At 43.9% G+C, this 25,419-nt stretch overlaps 1 protein-coding gene across 1 annotated transcript in view; it reads left to right on the top strand.

Moving 5' to 3' along the window:
• Positions 1 to 25,419, top strand: part of LOC139581471 (peroxisome proliferator-activated receptor gamma coactivator 1-beta-like) — a 118,730-nt gene that overhangs the window by 74,206 nt on the left and 19,105 nt on the right. Inside the window, exons 2-4 of the mRNA XM_071411261.1 lie at positions 15,775 to 15,960; positions 17,370 to 17,540; positions 21,992 to 22,123. Of these exons, the coding sequence (XP_071267362.1) occupies positions 15,775 to 15,960; positions 17,370 to 17,540; positions 21,992 to 22,123 (489 nt within the window). The remainder of the gene's footprint in view (positions 1 to 15,774; positions 15,961 to 17,369; positions 17,541 to 21,991; positions 22,124 to 25,419) is intronic.

Below are 25,419 nucleotides of genomic sequence, written 5' to 3'. Positions count from 1 at the left end.
AAACATGTTCAATTTGGTTTAAATTATACAAAAACACAGTGTTGGAGAAGAAAGTAAATGTGCAATATGTGCCATGTAAAAAAGCTAACGTTTAAGTTCCTTTCTCAGAACATGAGAACATATGAAAGCTGGTGGTTCAATATTCCCAGTTCTTCAATATTCCCGGTTAAGAAGTTTTAGGTTGTAGTTATTATAGGAATTATGGCGCGTCGACTATTTCTCTCTATACCATTTGTATTTCATATACCTTTGACTATTGGGTGTTCTTATAGGCACTTTAGTATTGCCAGCCTAATCTCAGGAATTGATAGGCTTGAAGTCATAAACAGCGCTGTGATCAAGCATTGCTAAGAGCTGCTGGCAAACGCAGTAAAGTTTGAATGAATGCTTACGAGCCTGCTGCTGCCTACCACCGCTCAGTCAGACTGCTCTATCAAATATCAAATCATAGACTTAATTATAATATAATAAACACAGAAATATGAGCCTTTGGTCATTAATATAGTCAAAACTATCATTTCGAAAACAAATTATTCTTTCAGTGAACCGTTCCGTATTTTATCTAATGGGTAGCAACCCTAAGTCTAAATATTGCTGGCACATTGCACAACCTTCAATGTTATGTCATTTTTCTGGCAAATTAGTTCACAGTTCGCAACGAGCCAGGAGGCCCAAACTGTTACAGATACCCTGACTCTGCTTGCACTGAACGCAAGAGAAGTGACACAATTTCCCTAGTTAATATTACCTGCTAACATGAATTTATTTTAACTAAAAATGCAGGTTTAAAAAAAATATCTTTCTGTGTATTGATTTTAAGAAAGGCATTGATGTTTATGGTTAGGTACATTTGTGCAACGATAGTGCTTTTTTCGCGAATGCGCTTTTCTTAAATCATCACCTGTTTGGCGAAGTTGAGGTAGGCTGTGATTCGATGATAAATGAACAGGCACGCATTGATTATATGCAACGCAGGACAAGCTAGTTAAACTAGTAATATCATCAACCATGTGTAGTTAACTAGTGATTATGTGAAGATTGATTGTTTTTTTATAAGATAAGTTTAATGCTAGCTACAACTTACCTTAGCTCCTTGCAGCCACAAGGTCCTTTTGACGCTGCACTCGGGTAACAGGTGGTCAGCCTGCCACGCAGTTTCCTCGGGGATTGCAATGTAATCGGCCATAATCGGCGTCCAAAAAGGCCGATTACCGATTGTTATGAAAACTTGAAATCGGCCCGACTTAAATCGACCTCTAATATCTGTCAATATTTTTATTAGTAGAGCTGGAATGAAGAAAAAAATTTCTGTATGGATTGTTCACCTGTGCGTCAATCTAAGTAACATAATCCGTCAGTTTGAGCTAGAGGGATCAGTATTTGCATGGGCTGCGTCTCAATCCACCATCTGAAAACAATTCCACATGTTATCTTAGTAGAACACCCCCCCCCCAAACTGCCCCCGGATAGCACTGTACCCTCAGAGAACAGCGTCAAGTACTCTTGCGTACCTAGTTAGCTGGCTAGATGGGGGTGGCGAAATGTGAATTTGGACCAGTCCCTGATAAGTGACAACCCATACATCAAGTCAAATCGTAGCTACGAAGCGCTACCTTGTAACCTGCAATGTTTTTTTTGTGTCTCTGAAAACATTTGAATGACAGAACTTGAGGACCACCCTTCACAGGAGCAAATATAACACACCAGATTTCACGGGCTTCACTTAAGGGCTGTAACGTTAACGTTAACACAGAGTTGTTTGTTATGACACCAACAACCTACCATGACACTTCACCTGACGGTAATTCTATGGCCAGTGTGTATTTTTGGCACTTTATTGAGCTGGCAAGCTTCTATCTACTCAACACTCACCGTAGAAGCATTAACCGTTAGTTCACAGTAGTTCACTCTTCTCTCTGACTGGTGTACTTGCGTTGGGTAAATAGTCTTGCTGTAGTGCGAAGGCAAGATAGGCTTATAGCGCCCTCTTCAGGACAAATTCTGAAATGTAAAAGGTTTCTCAAATATTATGAAGAACGGCTTTTTTTGTTTGTTTTCCCCCCGCTTCTTTTCTGGTCCTTTTCAGTGGATTAGACACAGATACAAATACAGCAGTAAAAGGCTAATATCGGCCAACCGATAAATCGGTCGGGCTCTGGTTGGCTCTGGTTGGCTGTAAACAGACATGGACATCTATAAGGAGTGCATAGTTGACATGGTTTATTTCTCCCTTGTCACCTTGGGCTTTCTGTTGATGTCACATATTTCAGAGGTGGTGGTGTAGGCTACATGTCCCCCATAGCAGCTGAGGGGGAGCGAGAGAACAAGGGGACGAGGAGGATGACAGAAAAGACAGAACACAGAAATGGAAACAGGAGAGCTGAAAGGATGGTGGTGGTGTTTTTGATAGTAGGTTATGGCTGGATTAACAATGATGTGCCCGCCAACATTAGCATAATTATCTCTGTGTTTAGTTTCACACAACACATGGCTGAGCTAACACTGTTTTCATGTCTCAGTTGGCAGTTTCTGATGCCACTTTAAAACACTGACTCATTTCCTTTTCCACACAAGGCAATAATATCCACTCTGCATTTGATAGGTTGATTATTATACATAACCTCCTTTGAGTTAGCAACAATTCACACCACAACTCATAGTTACGTGCTTTAGATGATTCCTGCATTGTGATTCCTGGGCCCGTATCCACAATTCATCTCAGAGTAGGAGTGCTGTTCTAGGATCAGTTTAGGCTTTCATATCATAATAAATAAGATTATATCGATAGATCCTAGATTAGAACTCCCTCTATAGAGATTCAGTTCTGGTGAATGGCCACCAGCATGGATCCTCACAGACAGCGTGTAGTATTACTAAATGACAGAGGCCAGAGCCACTTCAATTAAGGTGTTGTTGTGGTTCAATGGTGCGGCTGTGGTTCAATGGTGCGGCTCTGGTTCAATGGTGCGGCTCTGGTTCAATGGTGCGGCTGTGGTTCAATGGTGCGGCTGTGGTTCAATGGTGCGGCTGTGGTTCAATGGTGCGGCTGTGGTTCAATGGTGCGGCTCTGGTTCAATGGTGCGGCTGTGGTTCAATGGTGCGGCTCTGGTTCAATGGTGCGGCTCTGGTTCAATGGTGCGGCTCTGGTTCAATGGTGCGGCTGTGGTTCAATGGTGCGGCTCTGGTTCAATGGTGCGGCTCTGGTTCAATGGTGCGGCTCTGGTTCAATGGTGCGGCTGTGGTTCAATGGTGCGGCTCTGGTTCAATGGTGCGGCTCTGGTTCAATGGTGCGGCTGTGGTTCAATGGTACGGCTGTGGTTCAATGGTGCGGCTCTGGTTCAATGGTGCGGCTCTGGTTCAATGGTGCGGCTCTGGTTCAATGGTGCGGCTGTGGTATGTGATTAAATCTGCTAGCGGTCTCAATGCATGTCCGTGTCCCGAGTGGTGCAGCGGTCTAAGACACTGCATCGCAGTGCTAGAGGCGTCACTACAGATCTGGGTTCGATCCCAGGCTGTGTCGCAGCCGGCCGCGACCGGGAGACCAATGAGGCGCCACACAATTGGCCCAGCGTTGTCTGGGTTAGGGGAGGGTTTGGCCGGCTTGGATGTCCTTGTCCCATCATGCTCTTGCGACTCGCCAGCTGTACAGTGTTTCCTCCGACACATTGGTGAGGCTGGCTTCTGGGTTAAGCGGGCAGTGTGTTAAGAAGCAGTGCGGCTTGGTTGGGTTGTGTTTTGGAGGATGCATGGCTCTCTCCCAAGTCCGTACGGGAGTTGCAGTGATGGGATATGACTGTAACTACCAATTGGATATCACCAAATTGAGGGGAAAAAGTACCCAAAAAACATACTGTACGTGCGTGCATATCGGTGTGTACATGGGTGTGTGTGTGTGTATGTACGGGGGTGCGTGCATGCATGCACTCATGCGTGAGTATTTGCGTGTGTGCCTGACAGTTCTCCCTGTGACCTTAAACCTTCAGAGCCTAAGGATGTTTTTATTGATTGATATCCAGGCGGTCTGCTATGGAGACAAGGGAGGGGAGAAACAGGTCAAAAACACAAAGCCTGCCTGGAAATAAAGAGCTTTATTCAAATTGATTAGGAGAGAGAGAGAGAGAGAGAGAGAGAGAGAGAGAGAGAGAGAGAGAGAGAGAGAGAGAGAGAGAGAGAGAGAGAGAGAGAGAGAGAGAGAGAGAGAGAGAGAGAGAGAGAGAGAGAGAGAGAGAGAGAGAGAGAGAGAGAGAGAGAGAGAGAGAGAGAGAGAGAGAGAGAGAGAGAGAGAGAGAGAGAGAGAGAGAGAGAGAGAGAGAGAGAGAGAGAGAGAGAGAGAGAGAGAGAGTCCAATATTGATAAACTCCCATGTCTATTGGGTGAAGCTATTTTTTTTTAATGTATTATTTGTATTTTTTTCTAGTTGAGTATATTATTTATATTGCTTTGTCTGTGTGTGTAAAACTTAATAAACAGAGTTTTCAAAAAAAAAATAGAAATACCACAGTGTGCAGTCACAGCAGCAAGATTTGTGACCTGTTGCCACAAGAAAAGGGCAACCAGTGAAGAACAAACACCATTATAAATACAACCTATATTAATGTTTTTTTATGTAACGTCTGCTTCCAACTCACACTCTCAAACACGTAGATCCCCTTAACGCAGCTCACTTTCCAGCCCACAAAACACATAGAACCCCTGAACGCAAATCACTCTCCAGATCCCAATCACCTGAATTCTGATCAACTGTTCACACACCTGTATGTCATTATCACACACTATTTAGTTCAGTTCTTTGCACCCCATCATTGTGAGGTATTGTTTGTTTTGTTACACGGTCTAGTCGGAGCGCTGTTCATTTCCGTATTAGTCCTCCTGTGTATCATAGTTTTTTGCCTATTCCCAACGCCTTTTTGCCTATTCCCTGCCTGTACTTTTGCCTATCAGATGTCCTGTCATCAACCTCTTGCCTGATCTTCTGTACTACGTTATTAGCCTTTTCCCTGCCTGTACTGTGACCGTTTTGGAACCCCTGTGTATGACCTTCTGCCTGTCCCTGGACCCAGTTTACCTGCCTCCTCCTGTGGTCCTAAACACCTGCTGTGCCCTGCTCTTGAACCAGCACTCGGTCTCCCATCGTATTCATTACAATTTAACTATTTGCACATCAGTACAACACTGTGTATATATACATACTATGACATTTGAAATGTCTTTATTCTTTTGGAACTTTGGTAAGTGTTATGTTTCCTGTACATGTTTTATTGTTTATTTCACTTTTGTTTATCTATGTCACTTGCTTTGGGAATGTAAACATACATTTCCCATGCCAATAAAGCCCTTAAATTGAATTGAGAGAGAGAGAGAGATATATGCTCAGCAGGCTCTGCTCACACTTACTGGTCTGAGGCCAAACCACACAACTAACAACATTGGACACTTTATAGAACACAAAGCCTTCACTATCTCATCCTGGAATATCCAAGGTCAGAGGTCATCTGCCTTTGGCCTAAAGAGCAGGAACCTGGACTTCATCAAAGAAATTGGAAATACAGACAGTGTCATCCTACAAGAAACATGGTATAGAAGAGATGGACCCACTGGTTGTCCTCTAGGTTACAGAGAGCTGGTTGTCCCATCCTCTAAACTACCAGGTGTGAAACAGTGAAGAGACTCAGGGGGTATGCAAATGTGGTACAGAGCAGACCTAACTCAGCTATTAAATTAATCAAAACAGGAACATTAGAAATGATCTCAACAGACAAAATGTCTCTTGTCTGCTACCTATACCCCCCCCCCCACTAGAATCCCCATACTTTAATGAAGACAGCTTCTCCATCCTGGAGGGGGAAAGCAATAATTTCCAGGCCCAGGGACATGTACTAGTCTGTGGCGGCCTAAATGCCAGAATTGGACAAGAACCTGACACCCTCATCACACAGGGGGACAAACATTTACCTGGAGATGCCAGCATTCCCTCCCCATATGACCCCCTAGGCACAACTAGGACAACATAACCAACAAAAACGGGTCACAACTCCTGCAGCTCTGTCAGACGCTGGGTATGTATATAGTCAATGGTAGGCTTTGAGGGGACTCCTATGGTAGGTACACCTATAGATAGTATCTTGGCAGTAGTACTGTAGACTACTTTATCACTGACCTCTACCCAGAGTCTCTCAGAGCGTTCAGTCAGCCCACTGACACCCCTGTCAGATCACAGCAAAATCACAGTCTACTTGAACAGAGCAATACTCAATCACGAGGCATCAAAGCCAAAGGAACTGAATAATATTAAGAAATGCTATAGATGGAAGGAAAGTAGTGTGAAAACCTACCAAAAAACTATTAGGCAACAACAAATTCAATCCCTTTTACACAACATCCTGGACAAAATGTTACACTGTAATAGTGAAGGTGTAAACTTGGCAGTAGAAAACCTAAACAGTATATTTTAGCTTCCCTATCAAATCTAAAAATGTCAAACAGAAAACCAAAGAAAATTAACAACAATGACAAATGGTTTGATGAAGAATCCAAAAACCTAACCACTTCTGGGAAAATTGGAAAACAATAAACAAACAATAACGCGAAGAGTTATCTATCCAAAATGTATGGGTAAACCACTTCTCCAATCTTTTTGGCTCTATAACAAAGAACAAACAGCAAAAATATATACATGATCAAATACAAATCTTAGAATCGACTATTAAAGTGTACCAGAACCCACTGGATTCTCCAATTGCATTGAATGAACTACAGGACAACATACAAACCCTCCAACACAAAAAGGCCTGTGGTGTTGATGGTATCTTCAATGAAATTATTAAATATACAGACCACAAATTCCAATTGGCTTTAACTCTTTAATAACATCATCCTTGGCTCTTGCATCTTCCCCAATATTTGGAAGCAAGTACTGATCACCCCAATCCACAAAAGTAGAGACAAATTTGACCCCAATAACTACCGTGGGATATGGGTCAACAGCAACTTTGGGAAAAGCCTCTGCATTATTATTAACAGCAGACTAATTAATTTCCTCAGTGAAAATAATGTACTGAGCAAATGACAAATTGGCTTTTTACCAAATGACTGTACAACAGACCACGTATTCACCCTGCACACCTAATTGACAGACATACAAACCAAAACAAAGACAAAGTCTTCTCATGCTTTGTTGATTTCAAAAAAGCCTTCGACTCAATTTAGCATGAGGGTCTGCTATACAAATTGATGGAAAGTGGTGGTGGGAAAAACACAAAACATTATAAAATACATTTACACAAACAACAATTGTGCAGTTAAAATTGGCAAAAAACACATTTCTTTCTACAGTGCCGTGGGTTGAGACAGGGATGCAGCTTAAGCCCCATCCTCTTCAACATATATATCAAAAAAATGGCTAGGGCACAAGAACAGCCTGCAGCACCAGGCCTCACCCTACTAGAATCTGAAGACAAATGTCTACTGTTTGCTGATGATCTGGTTCTTCTGTCACCAACCAAGGAGGGCCTACAGCAGCATCTAAGTCTTCTGCAGACATGGACCCTGACAGTAAATCTTAGTAAGATAAAAAAAATTATGTTGTTCCAAAAAAGGTCCTGTCTCCAGGAGCACAAATACAAATTCCATCAAGACACCATTGCCCTAGAGTACTCAAAAATACTATACATACTTCTGCCTAAACATCAGCGCCGCAGATAACTTCCACAAAGCTGTGAACGGGCTGAGACAAGGCAAGAAGGGCCTTCTATGTCATCAAAAGGAACATAAGATTCGACATACCAATTAGTATCTGGCAAAAAATACTTGAATCAGTTATAGGACCCATTGCCATTTATGGTTGTGAGGTCTGGGGTCCGCTCACCAACCAAGAATTCACAAAATGGGACAAACACCAAATTGAGACTCTGCATGCAGAGCAAGCTGGTCCTGGGGCTCTGTTCACAAACACAAACAGACCCCACAGAGCCCCATGACAGCAACACAATTAGACCCAACCAAATCATGAGAAAACAAAAAGATAATTACTTGACACATTAGAAAGAATTAACATTTTTTGTCATTTAAAAAAAATCTTTATTTTGTTAAGAACACATTCTTATTTACAATGACGGCCAAACCCGGACGATGCTGGGCCAATTGTGCACCGCCCTATGGGACTCCCAATTACAGCCAGTTGTGATACAGCCTGGATTTGAACCAGGGTGTCTGTAGTGATACCTCTAGCACTGAGATGCAGTGCCTAAGACCGCTGTGCCACTCGGGAGCCCAAAAGCAAAAATATCTGAGCAAACTTGAATGCTATTTGGCCCTAAACAGAGAGTACACAGTGGCAGAATACCTGACCACTGTGACAGACCCAAACTTAACGAAAGCTTTGACAATAGCCTTTCTATTGAGAAAGGCCACCGTAGGCATACCTGGCCCTCAGGAGAAGACAGGCTATGTCCACACTGCCCACAAAATGAGGTGGAAACTGAGCTGCACTTCCTAACCTCCTGCCAAATGTATGACCATATTAGAGACACATATTTCCCTCAGATTACACAGATCCACAAAGAATTCGAAAATAAACCCAATTTTGATAAACGTTTACTTTTAATTTGTATTGTTTATTTAAATTTTGTTTTATCTACATCACTTGCTTTGGCAATGTTAACATATGTTTCCCATGCCAATAAAGCCCTTCAATTGAACATGGAGGGAGAGAGGAGTGCTTAAAGGCTCCATCACTCACCGCTGGAGTCAGACCTGCAGAAAGGATGGATGGATGGGGGAGGGCCTTGTAGAGGGCATTCTCCCCATCCTCTCTTTCTCCTCTACTCCTTCCACATCTTCTGAGATATCAAACCAGCTAGCCTGCCACCACAGCTCTCTCTCTGTCTCTCGCTCTCTCTCTCGCTCAGCCAGAGAACATTAGAATTGAGTTGGCTTGTGTAACCAGTCCTTTGATCATTACAGTGGCACACACACACAACTGTGTTGGCCTACATCTGCAATTTATATAACATTTATCAATTTATTACCCCCTAATCTTTGATCCAACAAACATAATGTAGAGTTGCTAACATGACACTGAAGGTTGGTTTCCATCAAAGAGAACACAGCTTTCCTGTGATAAGTTTACAACTCACTAACTAGACAACAAGGCACCGATAGGCTAGTTTGTGGCTTTTCAATGTCCTGGAAATGTAATGTGTGTTCGAAAAGGTGTGTTTTTCACAGGGACGAAATTACGCTTGTTCTGCTTATCTCAACGAGACCACTCATCTCATTGTCCACAGAAAGCATTGCTGGAAGGGATTTCTGATGATTGGTTGTAACCAGGCTGACCCCGGACTAGTTTAATGAAATGAGTGAAATTGGATTGGTTAGTAGAGGCGGGTGCGACGTGAAACAGAGCTGGAGTATTTAGTGTTAGTCACATTTAATCAAAGATGCTTAGCTAGGGCTCTGTGGCACAGAATATTCAGCTTGTGGTTAGGCTCTGCTAGGGGCCACCTGCAAACCGCATTGTCAAAGTCAGGCACACCCTGTATACCAGTGTCCCCCTCTGGCACGCCAAAGACAACTAAAAGAAACCAGGAATGTAACAAATGTAAAACATTCTTAACTTTTAAATTGCCATGTTTTTATCGTTTAAACAACAAGAAAAAAACATAAAATTACGTGAATTCACAATTCAGATATGGTCCTGTGTGTGACCGCTAGGGGGCAGTGCTGTTCAATCTCCCACAGTCCTGGCTAGCTACCAGAGGTTGACACTAGTTACCACAGACACAGTCATAAAACCAGCATATTTCTATAATTTATAGAAATACATTTAAACTGAGTTTTTCCACAATTCCTGACATTTAATCCCAGTAAAAATTCCCTGTCTTAGGCCAGTTAGGATCACCACTTTATTTTAAGAATGTGAAATGTAATAGAATATTCGTAGAGAGAATGATTTACTTCAGCTTTTATTTCTTTCATCACATTCCCAGTGGGTCAGAAGTTTACATACACTCAATTAGTATTTGTTAGCATTGCTTTTAAATTGTTTAATTTGGGTCAATCATTTTGGGTAGCCTTCCACAAGCTTCCCACAATAATTTGGGTGAATTTTGTCCCATTCTCCGTGTCAGAGTATGGTGTAATTGAGTCAGGTTTGTAGGCCTTCTTGGTCGCACACACCTTTTCAGTTCTGCCCACAAATTTTCTATACGTTTGAGGTCAGGGCTTTGTGATGGCCACTCCAATACCTTGACTTTGTTGTCCTTAAGCCATTTTGCCTCAACTTTGGAAGTATGCTTGGGGTCATTGTCCATTTGGAAGATCCATTTGCGACCAAGCTTTAACTTCCTGACTGATGTCTTGGGATGTTGCTTCAATATATCCACGTAATTTTCTTTCCTCATGACGCCATCTATTTTGTGAAGTGCACCAGTCCCTCCTGCAGCAAAGCACGCCCACAACATGATGCTGCCACCCCCGTGCTTCACGGTTGGGATGGTGTTCTTCGGCTTGCAAGTCTCCCCCCTTTTTCCTCCAAACATGACGATGGTCATTATGTTTAAACAGTTCTATTTTTGTTTCATCAGACCAGAGGACATTTCTCCAAAAAGTACGATCTTTGTCCCCATGTGCAGTTGCAAGCCGTAGTCTGGCTTTTTTATGGCAGTTTTGAAGCAGTGGTTTCTTCCTTGCTGAGCGGCCTTTCAGGTTATGTCGATATAAGACTTGTTTTATTGTGGATATAGATCCCTTTGTACCTGTTTCCTCCAGCTTCTTTCCAAGGTCCTTTGCTGTTGTTCTGGGATTGATACGTACTTTTCGCACCAAAGTATGTTCATCTCTAGGAGACAGAACGTGTCTCCTTCCTGAGCAGTATGATGGCTGCGTGGTCCCATGGTGGTTTTACTTCCGTACTCTTGTTTGTACAGATGAACGTGGTACCTTCAGACATTTGGAAATTGCTCCCAAGGATGAACCAGACTTGTGGAGGTCTACAATGTTTTTTCTGAGGTCTTGGCTGATTTATTTTGAGTTTCCCATGATGTCAAGCAAAGAGGCACTGAGTTTGAAGTTTGGCCTTGACATACATCCACAGGTACACCTCCAGTTGACTCAAATGATGTCAAGTAGCCTATCAGAAGCTTCTAAAGCCATAGCATCATTTTCAGGAATTTTCCAAGCTGTTTAAAGGCACAGTTAACTTCTGACCCACTGGAATTGTGATACAGTGAATTATAAGTGAAATAATCTGTCTGTAAACAATTGTTGGAAAAATGACTTGTGTCATGCGCAAAGTAGATGTCCTAACCGACTTGCCAAAACTATAGTTTGTTAACAAGACATTTGTGGAGTGGTTGAAAAACGAGTTTTAATGACTCCAACCTAAGTGTATGTAAACTTCCGACTTCAACTGTATATATATAAAAAATATATATAAAAAAAAAAATCTAAACTTCAACAGTACCAATTTTGTTTAAACATCACCCCAATCAGAAAAGTACACACACACACACACACACACACACACACACACACACACACACACACACACACACACACACACACACACACACACTCACTACTCTTCTCCTCCAAGTCTTCTCCAGCTCCACTCTCCACAGGCATAGCCTATTTCCTGTTCTGTCCCTCTCTTCATGAAATGTGTTTTCCATCTCTCTCCCCAGGGGACTTGAGTCACATCCCTTCATTCTGGCTTATTCCCCAGACCACTACCAGAGGACTGCCAGCACTGCTGCTCTGTAGTAGAATATCCCAGGTTTACTACCAGAGGACTGCCAGCACTGCTGCTCTGTAGTAGAATATCCCAGGTTTACTACCAGAGGACCCCCAGCACTGCTGCTCTGTAGTAGAATATCCCAGGTTTACTACCAGAGGACTGCCAGCACTGCTGCTCTGTAGTAGAATATCCCAGGTTTACTACCAGAGGACTGCCAGCACTGCTGCTCTGTAGTAGAATATCCCAGGTTTACTACCAGAGGACTGCCAGCACTGCTGCTCTGTAGTAGAATATCCCAGGTTTACTACCAGAGGACCCCCAGCACTGCTGCTCTGTAGTAGAATATCCCAGGTTTACTACCAGAGGACTGCCAGCACTGCTGCTCTGTAGTAGAATATCCCAGGTTTACTACCAGAGGACCCCCAGCACTGCTGCTCTGTAGTAGAATATCCCAGGTTTACTACCAGAGGACCCCCAGCACTGCTGCTCTGTAGTAGAATATCCCAGGTTTACTACCAGAGGACTGCCAGCACTGCTGCTCTGTAGTAGAATATCCCAGGTTTACTACCAGAGGACCCCCAGCACTGCTGCTCTGTAGTAGAATATCCCAGGTTTACTACCAGAGGACTGCCAGCACTGCTGCTCTGTAGTAGAATATCCCAGGTTTACTACCAGAGGACCCCCAGCACTGCTGCTCTGTAGTAGAATATCCCAGGTTTACTACCAGAGGACTGCCAGCACTGCTGCTCTGTAGTAGAATATCCCAGGTTTACTACCAGAGGACTGCCAGCACTGCTGCTCTGTAGTAGAATATCCCAGGTTTACTACCAGAGGACTGCCAGCACTGCTGCTCTGTAGTAGAATATCCCAGGTTTACTACCAGAGGACCCCCAGCACTGCTGCTCTGTAGTAGAATATCCCAGGTTTACTACCAGAGGACTGCCAGCACTGCTGCTCTGTAGTAGAATATCCCAGGTTTACTACCAGAGGACCCCCAGCACTGCTGCTCTGTAGTAGAATATCCCAGGTTTACTACCAGAGGACTGCCAGCACTGCTGCTCTGTAGTAGAATATCCCAGGTTTACTACCAGAGGACTGCCAGCACTGCTGCTCTGTAGTAGAATATCCCAGGTTTACTACCAGAGGACCCCCAGCACTGCTGCTCTGTAGTAGAATATCCCAGGTTTACTACCAGAGGACTGCCAGCACTGCTGCTCTGTAGTAGAATATCCCAGGTTTACTACCAGAGGACTGCCAGCACTGCTGCTCTGTAGTAGAATATCCCAGGTTTACTACCAGAGGACTGCCAGCACTGCTGCTCTGTAGTAGAATATCCCAGGTTTACTACCAGAGGACTGCCTGCACTGCTGCTCTGTAGTAGAATATCCCAGGTTTACTACCAGAGGACCCCCAGCACTGCTGCTCTGTAGTAGAATATCCCAGGTTTACTACCAGAGGACCGCCAGCACTGCTGCTCTGTAGTAGAATATCCCAGGTTTACTACCAGAGGACCCCCAGCACTGCTGCTCTGTAGTAGAATATCCCAGGTTTACTACCAGAGGACCCCCAGCACTGCTGCTCTGTAGTAGAATATCCCAGGTTTACTACCAGAGGACTGCCAGCACTGCTGCTCTGTAGTAGAATATCCCAGGTTTACTACCAGAGGACTGCCAGCACTGCTGCTCTGTAGTAGAATATCCCAGGTTTACTACCAGAGGACTGCCAGCACTGCTGCTCTGTAGTAGAATATCCCAGGTTTACTACCAGAGGACCCCCAGCACTGCTGCTCTGTAGTAGAATATCCCAGGTTTACTACCAGAGGACTGCCAGCACTGCTGCTCTGTAGTAGAATATCCAGGTTTACTACCAGAGGACTGCCAGCACTGCTGCTCTGTAGTAGAATATCCCAGGTTTACTACCAGAGGACCCCCAGCACTGCTGCTCTGTAGTAGAATATCCCAGGTTTACTACCAGAGGACTGCCAGCACTGCTGCTCTGTAGTAGAATATCCCAGGTTTACTACCAGAGGACTGCCAGCACTGCTGCTCTGTAGTAGAATATCCCAGGTTTACTACCAGAGGACTGCCTGCACTGCTGCTCTGTAGTAGAATATCCCAGGTTTACTACCAGAGGACCCCCAGCACTGCTGCTCTGTAGTAGAATATCCCAGGTTTACTACCAGAGGACCGCCAGCACTGCTGCTCTGTAGTAGAATATCCCAGGTTTACTACCAGAGGACCCCCAGCACTGCTGCTCTGTAGTAGAATATCCCAGGTTTACTACCAGAGGACCCCCAGCACTGCTGCTCTGTAGTAGAATATCCCAGGTTTACTACCAGAGGACTGCCAGCACTGCTGCTCTGTAGTAGAATATCCCAGGTTTACTACCAGAGGACTGCCAGCACTGCTGCTCTGTAGTAGAATATCCCAGGTTTACTACCAGAGGACTGCCAGCACTGCTGCTCTGTAGTAGAATATCCCAGGTTTACTACCAGAGGACTGCCAGCACTGCTGCTCTGTAGTAGAATATCCCAGGTTTACTACCAGAGGACTGCCTGCACTGCTGCTCTGTAGTAGAATATCCCAGGTTTACTACCAGAGGACCCCCAGCACTGCTGCTCTGTAGTAGAATATCCCAGGTTTACTACCAGAGGACTGCCAGCACTGCTGCTCTGTAGTAGAATATCCCAGGTTTACTACCAGAGGACTGCCAGCACTGCTGCTCTGTAGTAGAATATCCCAGGTTTACTACCAGAGGACTGCCAGCACTGCTGCTCTGTAGTAGAATATCCCAGGTTTACTACCAGAGGACCCCCAGCACTGCTGCTCTGTAGTAGAATATCCCAGGTTTACTACCAGAGGACTGCCAGCACTGCTGCTCTCTAGTAGAATATCCCAGGTTTACTACCAGAGGACTGCCAGCACTGCTGCTCTGTAGTAGAATATCCCAGGTTTACTACCAGAGGACCCCCAGCACTGCTGCTCTGTAGTAGAATATCCCAGGTTTACTACCAGAGGACCCCCAGCACTGCTGCTCTGTAGTAGAATATCCCAGGTTTACTACCAGAGGACTGCCAGCACTGCTGCTCTGTAGTAGAATATCCCAGGTTTACTGGGGCTTATTATCAGATGGTCTCAGTCTCGTGACTCTGGTCTGTCGTGACTCTGGTTGTCACGACTTCCGCCGAAGTCAGCCCCTCTCCTTGTTCGGGTGGTGTTCGGCGGTCGACGTCACCGGCTTTCTAGTCACCACCGATCCATGTTTCATTTTCTTTTTGTTTTGTCTGTATTACACACACCTGTTTCTAATTCCCATATCATGTTCCTTATTTAACCCTCTGGCATACCTTTCTGTTTTGTCCGTGATTGTTGGTGTCTTAGTGATTGTTGTTGGTGTTAGTTTTTGTATTTTCCTTATTGGAATATTGCCTGTTTGTTTATTGAGTAAACTCGTTTGTTTTACTCTAAACTGTGTCCTGCGCCTGACTCCGCTACATCTCTGCACCCAATCGCTGCAACTGGTGCATGTTTCATCACTCTGTCCATTAGTTGTAATGAGCGTGTGCTGAGGGAGACTGTTTCTTTCATAGGGCTCTGTGTCATTGACAACCATACTCTACTGTAGTAGTCTACCCACTTCCATTAATATGAGCATGCTGACGAGCATGGTTTAAGTAGAGGCTGCTGGCCCATTACCCTTCCATTAACCATTACAGCTATTTGATATCAATGGAATTGGTGTAATGTATATTTACATATATTCGATAAGATTTCAATGATATCTTCAATGTACTGTATTTCTTAAAAAGGACTTTGATCAAACAAGAGTCTAACCTCACCTTTCCTCCCTCTTCACCCTCGCTCCCTCCCTCGGTCTCTCTCTCTCTCTCTCTTCACCCTCTCTCCCTCCCTCGGTCTCCCTCTCCCTCTCTCTACACCCTCTCTCCCTCCCTCGGTCTCTCTCTCCCTCTCTCTTCACCCTCTCTCTCTCTCTCTTCACCCTCTCTCCCTCCCTCGGTCTCTCTCTCTCTCTCTCTACAGTATGGGGAGGAGGAGGTCTGCTCGGACCGCCTGGACGCTGACTTCCCTGACATTGACCTCTCTCAGCTGGACGCCAGCGACTTTGACTCAGTCAACTGCCTCAGTGAGCTCCACTGGTGCAACGACAATGCCGACATCTCCCCTGCCTCCATCCAGTACAGCACGGGAGACCCCGAGCTCTTTGAGGTGAGACGCTCGGCCCGCGTGCTCAGGATTCCACTAGCCTGGGCCCGTATCAATCATTTTTTCAGAATAGGAGTGCTGATCTAAGATCAGTTTTGCCTTTTAGATCATAATGAATAAGATTAGATGGACAGATCCTAGATCATCACTCCTACTCTGAGATGCTTTGTAGATACGGGCCCAGATATGTTTGTTCTGTTTGTTCTGTCTTGGAAACTGATCTGGGACCAGGCTAGGATTCCACCAGGACCACCTACCCTATGTAATAGAACTCCAACATAGGGACTAGAACTCTTAGAAAAAGGGTGCTATCTAGAACCTAAAACGGTTCTTTGGCTGTCCCCATATGAGAACCCTTTGAAGAACCCTTTTTTGTTGCAGATAGAACCCTTTTGGGTTCCACGTAGAAGAACCCTTTCCACAGAGGATTCTATATGGAACACAAAAAAAAGGTTCTACTTGGAACCAAAAAGGGTTCTCTTATGGGAACAGCCAAAGAACTCCTTTGGAACCCTTCTAAAATTGTAGGGTTGCAAAATGCCTGGGACTTTCAATAAATTCCCTGGTTTTCCAGAAATCCTGTTTGGATGATTCTGGATTTCTCTCCTGACTCCAGGAATCCTGTTTGGATGATTCTGGATTTCTCTCCTGACTCCAGAAATCCTGTTTGGATGATTCTGGATTTCTCTCCTGACTCCAGGAATCCTGTTTGGATGATTCTGGATTTCTCTCCTGACTCCAGGAATCCTCCAACCGGGATTTCGGGAAAACCAGGGAATTTATTGAAAGTTCACAGAATTTTGCAACCCTACATAGGACTAGACTACACAGATTATTGGTAAACTGAAGAGGCTCCAGTCTTGGTCTGTGATAAGACTGTAGACTCCCATCTAAGAATTTTTATTGATCAGACTAATGCACAGATGTCATATAATGAGTTCATTAACATCACCCACCATGGTAGTGATTGAGTGAGCCGGGCCCCACCAACCAACGCTGTTGTCTAATTTACCATCCACTTGATAATAATCCCTTGTTCAGATTGATTTTAGCGGGATAGAGTAGCGATTGGATTGGGACGATCGCCTCCGGGCCTTGTTTTGGATGCCAGTGTGGAAGCCATTGATCTCCCAGCTTAGTTCATTTAACCTTCAGATGGGGGGGGGGTGAAACCTTGTTTACTTCCCATAGGCTGTCTCCGCTCTGTTATCATCCCACCACCAGACTCTATGCTCTTAGTGACATGGCAGCTGCTAAAACGAACAACACTGTGTATGGATGGATGGTGCTCTCAGACTAGAGTAGCCATTTCAGAATTCAAATGCAGAGTGCTCTGTGTTGTAACTGACTGTGTTGTAAGTGGGTAGTAGTGTGTTCACGGATGCCCTCTCTCTCTCTCCTGCCCCCTCCAGATAGAAGATGAGAATGCAGCGCTGCTGGCTGCTCTCACAGACAGCCTGGACGGCATGGTGGAGGACGAGGAGGGGGGGCTGTCTGTTTTTCCCTCGCTGAGGGAGGGGTGCGAGGAGGACCTCCCCTTCCCTTCAGGCTCCCTGAGCCCAGAGACAGAAGCCTCGTCTCTAGTAAGAACCCTTCCTCACTGTTTAAGGTGGATTTGGATGGGCCTCTGCTCTGACTACCCCACAACATGGGTATGATAGGCAACAAAGGTCTGAATTTTTCTCATTTTGGGCTTTTCCATTCTTTTTAGCAACCACTACTTCTAATGAGAATGCTTTTTACTGGCAGGCACAGACAGGCAACCTGGACCACAAACATGTTCTCTTAAAGAAACTGTGGCTCTCACCTCTTTTAGACCCACCCTCCGCAGTGCATTCAGAAAGTATTCAGACCCCTAGACTTTTTCCACATTTTGTTACGTTACAGTCTTATTCTAAAATGGATTAAATCATTTCCCCCCTCATCAATCTACACACAAAAAAATGGGAAAATAACATTTACATAAGTATTCAGACCCTTAGTCAGTACTTTGTCTTATTGGGTATTGTGTGTACCCCATAATAACACATTTAATTTAATATATTTTCAAATATTAAGGCTGTAACGTAACAAAATGTTGAACATGTACTTTCCGGATGCACCTAACTCTCATTCAATCTTTCTTTTTTTCTGTTCTATTTCTCTCTCACTCCTTTGCCATCTTAAAGGGGTGATATACTACTGTCATACCCATGTCTGACTCCTAGGACCCAGCCCAGCATCCTATAGCGCCAGCAGTTACACTGTGGCGCTAACCCTGTGACCCGCTCTCCTCTTTTCACACTGTCCTTTGGGATGCCTCTACCCTCTCTCCCCTGCACCCCTCTCAGGAAAAACATTTTGATTTTCAACTGTTGTCCCTATCTACTCATGCTTGCTGTGGATTGCAACAGAAAACTGGTATATTTTACAGAGAATACATTAATCAGATTTCATTACATTGGGAAACATTTGGCCAGTTGATATTCTGTGTGCTCGGATGAGCATGTGGGTAGCTCTGGTGTAATATATGCCCTCTTATTCCTCCTGTAATATGTCCTTATTCCTCCTGTAATATGTCCTTATTCCTCCTGTAATATGTCCTTATTCCTCCTGTAATATGTCCTTATCACTCCTGTAATATGTCCTTATTCCTCCTGTAATATGTCCTTATCACTCCTGTGATATGTCCTTATTCCTCCTGTAATATGTCCTTATTCCTCCTGTAATATGTCCTTATTCCTCCTGTAATATGTCCTTATTCCTCGTGTGATAAGTCCTTATCACTCCTGTGATATGTCCTTATTCCTCCTGTAATATGTCCTTATTCCTCCTGTAATATGTCCTTATTCCTCTTGTCCACAATGAAGCCAAAATTCTTCCTTCATTTTCCTTAAGTTTGGAAACTTTGGAGCGGGTTTAAAGAGACAGAAATCCCAAATGATCAAGGCAAGGGTTACAAAGGTCCTATTGGGTTACAGCGCTGAGGGAAATGAGTTATCTACATACCTACATGGTCTCTACCTCAAGTCACTCTGCCTCTCAGAGATAATTGCAATTACAGGAGAACATTCAGACTCTATATATACACACGGATGGGACATTTTTAACAAATTGATGGAAATTACCCTCATGATGTCCTTAGATAGCTTAAGAATCTTAATGGGAGTTGGTATCAGTTGGTACTGATAGCAGCAATACGACAAAATGAGTCAAAACTGGTATTCTGTTTATGTTGTTGTGCATGCTAGTCATTCAGAGGTAAACGTTGTTATGCATGCTAGTCATTCAGAGGTAAACGTTGTTGTGCATGCTAGTCATTCAGAGGTAAACATTTGTTATGCATGCTAGTCATTCAGAGGTAAACGTTGTTGGGCATGCTAGTCATTCAGAGGTAAACGTTGTTGGGCATGCTAGTCATTCAGAGGTAAACGTTGTTGTGCATGCTAGTCATTCAGAGGTAAACGTTGTTATGCATGCTAGTCATTCAGAGGTAAACGTTGTTGTGCATGCTAGTCATTCAGAGGTAAACGTTGTTATGCATGCTAGTCATTCAGAGGTAAACGTTGTTGTGCATGCTAGTCATTCAGAGGTAAACGTTGTTGTGCATGCTAGTCATTCAGAGGTAAACGTTGTTGTGCATGCTAGTCATTCAGAGGTAAACGTTGTTGTGCATGCTAGTCATTCAGAGGTAAACGTTGTTGGGCATGCTAGTCATTCAGAGGTAAACGTTGTTGTGCATGCTAGTCATTCAGAGGTAAACGTTGTGCATGCTAGTCATTCAGAGGTAAACGTTGTTGTGCATGCTAGTCATTCAGAGGTAAACGTTGTTGTGCATGCTAGTCATTCAGAGGTAAATGTTGTTGTGCATGCTAGTCATTCAGAGGTAAACGTTGTTGTGCATGCTAGTCATTCAGAGGTAAACGTTGTTATGCATGCTAGTCATTCAGAGGTAAACGTTGTTATGCATGCTAGTCATTCAGAGGTAAACGTTGTTATGCATGCTAGTCATTCAGAGGTAAACGTTGTTGTGAATGCTAGTCATTCAGAGGTAAACGTTGTTGTGCATGCTAGTCATTCAGAGGTAAACGTTGTTATGCATGCTAGTCATTCAGAGGTAAACGTTGTTATGCATGCTAGTCATTCAGAGGTAAACGTTGTTGTGCATGCTAGTCATTCAGAGGTAAACGTTGTTATGCATGCTAGTCATTCAGAGGTAAACGTTGTTATGCATGCTAGTCATTCAGAGGTAAACGTTGTTGTGCATGCTAGTCATTCAGAGGTAAACGTTGTTGTGCATGCTAGTCATTCAGAGGTAAACGTTGTTATGCATGCTAGTCATTCAGAGGTAAACGTTGTTGTGAATGCTAGTCATTCAGAGGTTAACATTTGTGGTGTTTTTACTGACAAATATACAGACCCATAGATAATAAGCTAGAGTAGTGGATTGATGGCCAATAAGATGTCATTATATTCAACATCTGTTTTTAGGCAAAAAAGGCCCATTTTATATTTTGAAATGTGGATTAACATGGTGACACGTAACAGTCCACCTCCCTCCCTTCCTGCCTGTCAGTCAGTCCCTCTCCATCCCAGTGACAGACCAGAGGATTTATTGTTGTGACCCTGGGGGTAACCTTGTCGCACACCGCATATAAGCCTGGTATATCAACCACTCAAAGTTGGCCTTAGTGGGAGTGACCATAGGATTCTATGGGAGTGACCTTACTGAGTAAAGTATTTGTCATCATTTAATATTAGCGAATCGCATGACTGTGAGGTGTGGCTCTGTGCTTGTGGTGTGAGAATGTGTTGTGGGAGATGATTGGTTGGTTGAGTTTCTCCCAGCTCTCTGCAATGGCTAACAAATGCCAAGTGTGACGTGTTGGTCCGCTAGACTCTGCGCATTTGGGCGGAAGTGTCTGGGAACGAGATTACCCTGGGGTGTCATGACTGGTTTGTGAGTGGAGGAGCAAGACTCCCTCTACTGGCAGGATCTGTAGGATCTGTAACTGCACCTGACCTCAGTGTGTGTGTGTGTGTGTGTGTGTGTGTGTGTGTGTGTGTGTGTGTGTGTGTGTGTGTGTGTGTGTGTGTGTGTGTGTGTGTGTGTGTGTGTGTGTGTGTGTGTGTGTGTGTGTGTGTGTGTGTGTGTGTGTGTGTGTGTGTGTGTGTGTGTGTGTGTGTGTGTGTGTGTGTGTGTGTGTGTGTGTGTGTGTGTGTGTGTGTGTGTGTGTGTGTGTGTGTGTGTGTGCGTGTGTGTGTGCGTGCGTGCGTGCGTGCGCGCGCGCGAGAGGTTGTGAGCAGCAGAGAACAAGGGCTACATTGAGCCAGGCAGTGCAGGAATTGGTCCAGAGTAGAGTAGTCTTTCATGGCATGGGTGGCCTGGCGCACCAACAGTGTTTTGTACATAGAGATGGAAACCTTCAGCGCCCCTTCACTTTCCTCAATGAAACACTGAGAGGCACCATTGAAGCCCATGCTGGGTTGGCACATGCTGACAGGGATGGGCAACTCAATTAACACTGCTCTTCTCATCTATTTCATCGTCTGTTTCAACATGACATATAAGACCAGTTAGTATTAACTAGCAGCCAAACATACTGGAACCAGCCACATCATTCCCTCACATCTACAGTCAGCACTCCGGTGACATCCTCAGTGTGTTCCAAAACCAGCGCAGCTTAGGGGATTGTTGTTGTAAGCAGATTTATATCATCTGATGATTTCACATGCGATGCCGCTGCCTCAATGTGTAATGAATGAAATGCGAGGGAACAAAATGCCCTTTTGAACTGCAATGCAGCATTACCTCCTGGTTGAAAAGTGACTAGGAGAGCAATAGAATCACATTTCCTTTTGATCTTATATTCACACAGCTTCCTCCTGTCAGCTTCGGTTTGAACGCTGGACGGGGGAGCAGAAAGGGAAGATGGGTTTTTGCGGCGGAATGGACCCTGTCAGGAGTGATGATACTGTATGTTCTGCTGATGGATGGATTGATTGGCAGACATGTAAATGACAGTTGTCCCAACCTATGTTCCCCTCCCTACAGCTGAAAAGGCTCCTGCTGTCCCCCCCTAACGTGCCCACGGGCCTGGAGTCACACAAAGAGGGCAGCAGTAGCAGTGTGCATCGCCATAGCAGCCGGAGCCTGCATATGAAACCTGCCAGGCCTTTGGTTAAGGTGAGTGAGTTGGAGGTCTGTGTTCTAGAATAGAGCTCTGTTTTGTAGAAAAGAGCTCTGTCTAGAATAGAGCTCTGTGTTCTAGAATAGAGCTCTGTTTTGTAGAAAAGAGCTCTGTCTAGAATAGAGCTCTGTGTTCTAGAAAAGAGCTCTGTCTAGAATAGAGCTCTGTGTTCTAGAAAAGAGCTCTGTCTAGAATAGAGCTCTGTGTTCTAGAAAAGAGCTCTGTCTAGAATAGAGCTCTGTGTTCTAGAAAAGAGCTCTGTCTAGAAAAGAGCTCTGTTTTGTAGAAAAGAGCTCTGTCTAGAATAGAGCTTTAGCAGCCCAGAATGGGTACATGGGACACTTAAAGGAAAAATCCACCCAGAACCACTCATTCCTATAAATGTTACATAACACTAATATGTGAAAACAATATTTTTTTGTGAACAAATGCTTAATTTTGTCGTTGTAATATGGTTGGTAGCAACATGTGAAAATTGTTGTGGAAATCTATTGTAGCACAAGTCGACTACAAAATCCACAATGCAATGCTCTCTCTGTGAGCTGGCTAGCTAGCTAGGTAGCTACACACAATAATACCAAAGTCAATATCTGCATGTGAAGTAGCTAGTTAGCTGTAAAATCACCTAAACAAACTGCTCTACAATCTCACCATGTTCAACCTTCAGATCGATGTGCCTCACAGAGTGGACATTCGCAACAGCACCATGCAATGCACCCTGGACTGAAGAGGCAGACAAATAGGAGAAATGTGTTAGATCCTCTGTTAAATTACATTTTTCTCGAGGTAGGAATATCGATAAAAAATATGATCAATGGCTCATTCGAGACAACCTCTCGCGTTATGACAACAGCATATGTATTGAAATCTGACATGTATGGTAAATGTTTTCACAATATAAAATTCCTATTCCTATTAACTTCCAGTGTAGTGAGAGTTTACTACTTTATCGCAATGCTACGTCATACCAGCTGTATTTCAGCCTGCTTGAACGGCAATTGCTCAGATACACATGAAAACATGAAATGACCCGGGAATCGAACGTCGCTTGGAGATGCACAAAAACAATACAACATTCAAAATGGGTGCATCTTTACTTTAAAGAGAGAGAGAGCGGATGCATAGGCCACACGACAGGAAAGGCTTTCTATATTATGACCCTTAGTTCTATACTATGACCCGTAGTTCTATATTATGACGCTTAGTGGTGTATTATGACCCTTAGTGCTATATATATTGACCTGACTGCTATACTATGACCCTTAGTTTTATATTATAACACTTAGTTCTATATTATGACCTTTAGTTCTATATTATAACACTTAGTTCTATATTATGACCTTTAGTTCTATATTATGATCCTTAGTGCTATACTATGACCCTTAGTTCTATATTATGACCCTTAGTTTTATATTATGACCCGTAGTTCTATATTATAACACTTAGTTCTATACTATGACCCTTAGTTCTATATTATGACCATTAGTTCTATATTATGACCCTTAGTTCTATATTATGACCCTTAGTTCTATATTATGACCTTTAGTTCTATATTATGACCCTCAGTTCTATATTATGACCTTTAGTTCTATATTATGATCCTTAGTGCTATACTATGACCCTTAGTTCTATATTATGACCCGTAGTGCTATATATATTGACCTTATATACAGTGGGGAGAACAAGTATTTGATACACTGCCGATTTTGCAGGTTTTCCTACTTACAAAGCATGTAGAGGTCTGTAATTTTTATCATAGGTACACTTCAACTATGAGAGACGGAATCTAAAACAAAAATCCAGAAAATCACATTGTATGATTTTTAAATAATTAATTTGCATTTTATTGCATGACATAAGTATTTGATACATCAGAAAAGCAGAACTTAATATTTGGTACAGAAACCTTTGTTTGCAATTACAGAGATCATACGTTTCCTGTAGTTCTTGACTAGGTTTGCACACACTGCAGCAGGGATTTTGGCCCACTCCTCCCTACAGATCTTCTCCAGATCCTTCAGGTTTCGGGGCTGTCGCTGGGCAATACGGACTTTCAGCTCCCTCCAAAGATTTTCTATTGGGTTCAGGTCTGGAGACTGGCTAGGCCACTCCAGGACCTTGAGATGCTTCTTACGGAGCCACTCCTTAGTTGCCATGGCTGTGTGCTTCGTGTCGTTGTCATGCTGGAAGACCCAGCCACGACCCATCTTCAATGCTCTTACTGAGGGAAGGAGGTTGTTGGCCAAGATCTCGCGATACATGGCCCCATCCATCCTCCCCTCAATACGGTGCAGTCGTCCTGTCCCCTTTTCAGAAAAGCATCCCCAAAGAATGATGTTTCCACCTCCATGCTTCACGGTTGGGATGGTGTTCTTGGGGTTGTACTCATACTTCTTCTTCCTCCAAACATGGCGAGTGGAGTTAGACCAAAAAGCTCTATTTTTGTCTCATCAGACCACATGACCTTCTCCCATTCCTCCTCTGGATCATCCAGATGGTCATTGGCAAACTTCAGACAGGCCTGGACATGCACTGGCTTAAGCAGGGGGACCTTGCGTGCGCTGCAGGATTTTAATCCATGACGGCATAGTGTGTAACTAATGGTTTTCTTTGAGACTGTGGTCCCAGCTCTCTTCAGGTCATTGACCAGGTCCTGCCGTGTAGTTCTGGGCTGATCCCTCACCTTCCTCATGATCATTGATGCCCCACGAGGTGAAATCTTGCATGGAGCCCCAGACCGAGGGTGATTGACCGTCATCTTGAACTTCTTCCATTTTCTAATAATTGTGCCAACAGTTGTTTCCTTCTCACCAAGCTGCTTGCCTATTGTCCTGTAGCCCATCCCAGCCTTGTGCAGGTCTACAATTTTATCCCTGATGTCCTTACACAGCTCTCTGGTCTTGGCCATTGTGGAGAGGTTGGAATCTGTTTGATTGAGTGTGTGGACAGGTGTCTTTTATACAGGTAACGAGATCAAACAGGTGCAGTTAATACAGGTAATGAGTGGAGAACAGGAGGGCTTCTTAAAGAAAAACTAACAGGTCTGTGAGAGACGGAATTCTTACTGGTTGGTAGGTGATCAAATACTTATGTCATGCAATAAAATGCAAATTAATTATTTAAAAATCATACAATGTGATTTTCTGGATTTTTGTTTTAGATTCCGTCTCTCACAGTTGAAGTGTACCTATGATAAAAATTACAGACCTCTACATGCTTTGTAAGTAGGAAAACCTGCAAAATCGGCAGTGTATCAAATACTTGTTCTCCCCACTGTATATACGTTCGTATG

This window comes from Salvelinus alpinus, chromosome 7, assembly GCF_045679555.1.
Source record: "Salvelinus alpinus chromosome 7, SLU_Salpinus.1, whole genome shotgun sequence".
Lineage (NCBI taxonomy): Eukaryota > Metazoa > Chordata > Actinopteri > Salmoniformes > Salmonidae > Salvelinus > Salvelinus alpinus.
Note: the sequence above shows the minus strand (reverse complement) of the source record. Positions and strands in the feature narration are given on the sequence as shown.